Below are 6000 nucleotides of genomic sequence, written 5' to 3' on the forward strand. Positions count from 1 at the left end.
TAATAAGAGGAAAAATCCCAGGATGAGACTCGGGTTCTGCCGCTAGCTCGCTATAGCTTCTTTTCTCGTTTACCATTTCCCAGCAATGTTCAACAGCAGATTAATGAGAAATCCAGGGTAGAAAGAGGGATGATGACAAACACTGGACTCCCGAGTTCCACAGCACAATACAGCTATACGGCGGTAACCTGGCGGTGCTGGACAAGAACGTTCAAGCTTTGGAACCTGATCTGTTTGAGTACGAGAACATGAGAGAGCTGGACAGACTAACCGTACTAAGCTACAAAGTGACAGCGTGGTCCGACGTTTCTTTAGTTTCCCCACTCACAACTTGTTTTTCCACCTGAAATTAAATTTTCCGTTTACGGTCCAACAAGCAAAAATGGAAGAAAAACAAACAAATGGTGGTACGTCATTCTGTCATACCACCATCTCAACTTAAACAACCAATTATTTATTTAACCATTTGGCTTTAGTTAATTTAGCTAGAACGCATCCACTACTATTTCTCATACCCCTTTTCCACCAAATCAGTTCCAGGGCTGGTTCGGGGCCAGTGCTGGTGCTGGTTCACAACTCGTTGAACCTGCGAGCCAGCTGAGAACCAGTTTGCTTTTCCATAGCTCGCGGTGCTAAGGGGAGCCACGTCATTACGTCATTGTATATGTCAGTTACGTCACTGCGTTTGTATAAACCTTGGCGCGAATATCGAAGCAAAAACAACACGGAAGAAGCAGCAGCAACAACAACAACAATAATAATAATAGATGACTTCGCGTTTGTACAGCTGCTGCTTCTCATCGCTTAAAAATGGCGATCTTTTGCGGTCTTGTTATTGTTGCTGGTCTTAACAACTCCGCCCCTCCGCTGACGTAAGCGGTTCTTTCCTCTGGCCCAGCAGAGAGTTGGTGCTAGCCTGGAACCGGTTTTTCTGGCCCCAGAGCCAGTTCTTTGTCAGTGGAAACAGAAAATCCGGCTCCAAACTAAGCACTGGCCCCGAACCAGCCCTGGAACTGCTTTGGTGGAAAAGGGGCATCTGTGGAACTAAAAAACACTGGACAGTACGCACTTGAACAAAAGTAACCCGTTTGCTACAGCAGTGAACAAGAGGTAAAAAGAGTAGAGTGCAGCTATAGCGCTCCCTTTTGGTAGATAAGAAAAGGCTTATTCCCACTAAAACCATTATTACCTCTTTTCCACCAAGGCAGTTCAAGAGCTGGTTCAGAGCCAGTGCCTAATCTTGAACCAGTTCTTCGCGTTTCAGCAGCCAAATAACCGGGTCTTGACCAGGAAAACCAGTCCAAGAGCAGGACTAACAATTTACCGGTCTTGAACCAAGAACTACTGAAGTCAGGGGATGGGGCAGGATTAACGTGACCAACAAGCCCAACTGCCATAGTGGAGCATCTAGTCTGACTAACCCAGTATTCCGCCAGTGTTTTTGTTGTGGTGCTAGCATTGGTGGGAAAACCGATGCATACAATGGCATGGCTCTCTAGGCCATGGAAAAGCAAAGCAGTTCTTAGAAGGGTGAACCAAGTCTGAATTGGCACTAGCACCAGCCCAGAACCAGCACCTAGCACGTGTGTTGGTGGAAAGAGGGTTTACGAGCAGGTAGTTGAACAGCATTGGTTGTCATGTCCGAAAGCATTAACCTAAATGAGAAACAGACCAACAGGTCAATGAAAAGCATTTTGGAAAGTCCATTCAGAGTAAATCTGGGACACCAACAATGAGGTCAGGTTAAAATTTCTCACAAGTCACCCAGGGTAGATTTTTCCTTTAACATAAGCCAGCTTTCCACAGCTTCATCAATCAATCATTGACCAATCAAAAGAAAACGGACAGCGGAAAGGCAGGAATGGAACAGTATCCTGGAATGTGTGTCAGGTCTCTCAAAGTAAGACAAGGATTCATGAAGCTGCAGGTTAAACAAGAGCATCAATAGATCCAAGGCCTGGTTTGCAAATGAACAATGTGTCATTTGAAAAAACAACAACACACATGATCTCAAAACGAATATAGTCAAACATCATCTTTGGAGAAGATATGAGCGGACATTTCAAAACTGTACCCAAAAGAATTCTCATAATGGAAAGGATCAGGCCTTGTTGCTGTTCTAACGGTCCAAGATTAAGCGATTAATCGAATAACAGATGTTTAATATTCATCCATTAGATCAAAAACCAAATTATGTAGGCCAGACCAAACATCCTTGGAGAAGATATGAGCAGACATTTCTTGTATGCCATAATGGAAAAGATCAGGCTTTGCTGCGGTTATAATTGTGCAGAATTCAGTAACGGTTAAATCGAACAATAGTGAATCGAGTCGATTAATCGATTATTCGTGGCAACGCGGTCAAGAAGGAAACAACTGCCGGCCTGGACGAGATCAGGATCAGCGACAGGATGGAAATGTGGTCCAGTAGCAGGAAATGATGATGGAGTAAAATGAATGTATCGTCACTATTCCAGGCTGTCTGTGGGATTTAAACAAGCGGATCAGAGACGCGAACAATGTCGCTTAGTGAAATGGAAATGGATCCAGAATGTGAACAGGCTTTTAGAGACAGAGTGTTTATAGAGGCAAAGAAAAAGAAGAATCAGGGTGTCAATATTTCATTTGAAGAAAAAAAAAACCCCACATGATCTCAAAACGAATATGGTCAAACATCATCCTTGGAGAAGATCTCATCTCATCTCATTATCTCTAGCCGCTTTATCCTTCTACAGGGTCGCAGGCGAGCTGGATCCTATCCCAGCTGACTATGGTTGAAAGGCGGGGTACACCCTGGACAAGTCGCCAGGTCATCACAGGGCTGACACACAGACGCAGACAACCATTCACACTCACATTCACACCTACGGTCAATTTAGAGTCACCAGTTAACCTAACCTGCATGTCTTTGGACTGTGGGGGAAACCGGAGCACCCGGAGGAAACCCACGCGGACACGGGAAGAACATGCAAACAAAATCATGTAGGCCGGGCCAGGCCAGGCATCCTTGGAGAACATTTCTCGTATGCCAGAATGGAAGAGATCAGGCCTTGAATCGAGTCGACTAATCGATTATTCGTGCCGACGCGGTCTAGAAGGAAACAACTCGGCCTGGACGAGATCAGGATGATGATGATGATGGAGTAAAATGAATGTATCGTCACTATTCCAGGCTGTCTGTGGGATTTAAACAAGCGGATCAGAGACGCGAACAATGTCGCTTAGTGAAATGGAAATGGATCCGGAATAGGAACAGGCTTTTAGAGAGTGTTTATAGAGGCAAAGAAGAATCAGGGTGTCAATATTTCATTTGAAGGAAAAAAAAACCCCACATGATCTCAAAACAAATATGGTCAAACATCATCCTTGGAGAAGACATGAGCGGACATTTCTAAACTGCTCTAACGGCCCAAGTTTAAGCGATTAATCGAATAACAGATGGTTAATATTCATCTCATCTCATCTCTCGCCACTACAGGGTCGCAGGCGAGCTGGAGCCTATCCCAGCTGACTACGGGCGAAAGGCGGGGTACACCCTGGACAAGTCGCCAGGTCATCACAGGGCTGACACACAGACAACCATACACACTCATGGTCAATTTAGAGTCACCAGTTAACCTAACCCGCACGTCTTTGGACTGTCGGGGAAACCGGAGCACCCGGAGGAAACCCACGCGGACACGGGGAGAACATGCAAACAAAATCATGTAGGCCAGGCCAGGCATCCTTGGAGAACATTTCTTGTATGCCAGAATGGAAGAGATCAGGCCTTGAATCGAGTCGACTAATCGATTATTCGTGCCGACGCGGTCTAGAAGGAAACAACTCGGCCTGGACGAGATCAGGATGATGGAGGAGTAAAATGAATGTATCGCCACTATTCCAGGCTGTCTGTGGGATTTAAACAAGCGGATCAGAGACGCGAACAATGTCGCTTAGTGAAATGGAAATGGATCCGGAATAGGAACAGGCTTTTAGAGAGAGAGTGTTTATAGAGGCAAAGAAGAAGAATCAGGGTGTCAATATTTCATCTCATCTCATCTCATCTCATTATCTCTAGCCGCTTTATCCTTCTACAGGGTCGCAGGCAAGCTGGATCCTATCCCAGCTGACTACGGGCGAAAGGCGGGGTACACCCTGGACAAGTCGCCAGGTCATCACAGGGCTGACACATAGACACAGACAACCATTCACACTCACATTCACACCTACGGTCAATTTAGAGTCACCAGTTAACCTAACCTGCACGTCTTTGGACTGTCGGGGAAACCGGAGCACCCGGAGGAAACCCACGCGGACACGGGGAGAACATGCAAACAAAATCATGTAGGCCGGGCCAGGCCAGGCATCCTTGGAGAACATTTCTCGTATGCCAGAATGGAAGAGATCAGGCCTTGAATCGAGTCGACTAATCGATTATTCGTGCCGACGCGGTCTAGAAGGAAACAACTGTCGGCCTGGACGAGATCAGGATGATGATGATGATGATGGAGGAGTAAAATGAATGTATCGTCACTATTCCAGGCTGTCTGTGGGATTTAAACAAGCGGATCAGAGACGCGAACAATGTCGCTTAGTGAAATGGAAGACACACAGAGAGAGAGTTTATAGAGGCAGAGAAGAAGAAGAAGAAGAAGAAGAATGAGGGTGTCCCTGCTGGAGCGGTACAAGTCGAGATATTTCAGGTTCACACATGCACAGAAACAAGCAGTCCTTGCAAATGCAAATGCATGGGATAAAACCGCATTACCTTCTCCGGCTCCGGTCGGAATAAGCTCCAGTGTGAGAATGAATCCAAGGGCGAACAGTCCGGTGGGCAGCATGCTCGCCTCGCCGCGCGGGATGTCACTCACTGAGGATGGAAATGTGCGAATGGATCATCAAACCCGCCGAGTGTCTGGAGCGCGCGCGCGCTCAGGGCTCCGTTGTTCCCCCGAGCTCCCACCACCACACTACACTGTTCCACTCTATTGCACTCTATTGCACCGCACTGCACTCTCCAAACGCCTGCACTACTGCAAGCCGGGCTGCAGATGGAGAAGAGAAAACACCGAGGCACTGAGAAAAACAAAAAGAGCGCGCTCTGCTTTCCTCCAAAGCCTAGAAAGGCGACGCGTTGCAAACCAGCGCGGCCATGAACCGGACAGCCTCAGCACAGGAGCTCTGTGTGTGTGTGTGCGCGCGTCTCTCTCTCTCTCTCTTTCTGTCTGTCTGTGTCTCTCTCTCTCTCTCTCTGACGCGCGCGCGCTTTAATGAGCACTGCCTTCTCTATAACAACAAATCAGGACCGGCCACTGGTGCGCGTGCGTTCGCTCGCTCGCTCGCTCGCGCTCTCTTTTGCTTGCTCGGTCGTGCGCGCCTGCGCTCGCGCTCTCCTTCTCTGTGTGTGCGCGCGTGCCGAGCCGCAGTATTGAAGAAAAAAAAAACATTAATTAATAAACATTAAAACCAGCACGCGCATTAACTTCAACTCCTAAAGTCCCGCCGCCTCTGTTTGATCCTGGTGCTCGGAAATACCGAGAGCGCAACATAAAGCTACAGAGAGACAAGAGGAAGGGGGGAGGAAGGTCGGGGTCTCTGTCTTTCTCTCTTTTGCCCCTCAGCTATGACGTCACCCGCCTCCAATATCCAAAAAAAAGAAAGCGACGCGGCACTCTGCGTACTACGCATGCGCGCTACGGTTTCCATGAAAGGAAACTGTTCCACCAGTCAGCCATGTTGGCTCATCAGCAGTGCTGATTTGATTTCTCATTCGCTTCTACTATCAGGCTTGCGAGGCTGATTGGAATTGCGCTGCTTTGACGATAATCCAGTAAATCCATATTATTTCTTATCCATCCGTCATCTGTAGCCACTTATCCTGTTCTACAGGGTCGAGGCGGGGACAAGTCGGCAGGTCACCCACCGCAGGCCTGAAACGATCGTTCACACTCACGTTCGCACCTACGGTCAATTTAGAGCCACCGATTAGCCGAACCTGCGTGTCTTTGGACACACCCA

General features: G+C 47.7%; 1 protein-coding gene across 2 annotated transcripts in view; it reads right to left on the bottom strand.

Moving 5' to 3' along the window:
* Positions 1–5519, bottom strand: part of lrp1ab (low density lipoprotein receptor-related protein 1Ab) — a 348035-nt gene extending 342516 nt beyond the window's left edge. For both annotated transcript variants that reach the window (XM_060937437.1, XM_060937436.1), the window contains exon 1: positions 4751–5519. In XM_060937437.1, the coding sequence (XP_060793420.1) occupies positions 4751–4823 (73 nt within the window). In that variant the 5' untranslated portion in view covers positions 4824–5519. The remainder of the gene's footprint in view (positions 1–4750) is intronic.
* Positions 5520–6000: the final 481 nt, after the last annotated feature.

This window comes from Neoarius graeffei, chromosome 13, assembly GCF_027579695.1.
Source record: "Neoarius graeffei isolate fNeoGra1 chromosome 13, fNeoGra1.pri, whole genome shotgun sequence".
Classification (NCBI taxonomy): Eukaryota; Metazoa; Chordata; class Actinopteri; order Siluriformes; family Ariidae; genus Neoarius; species Neoarius graeffei.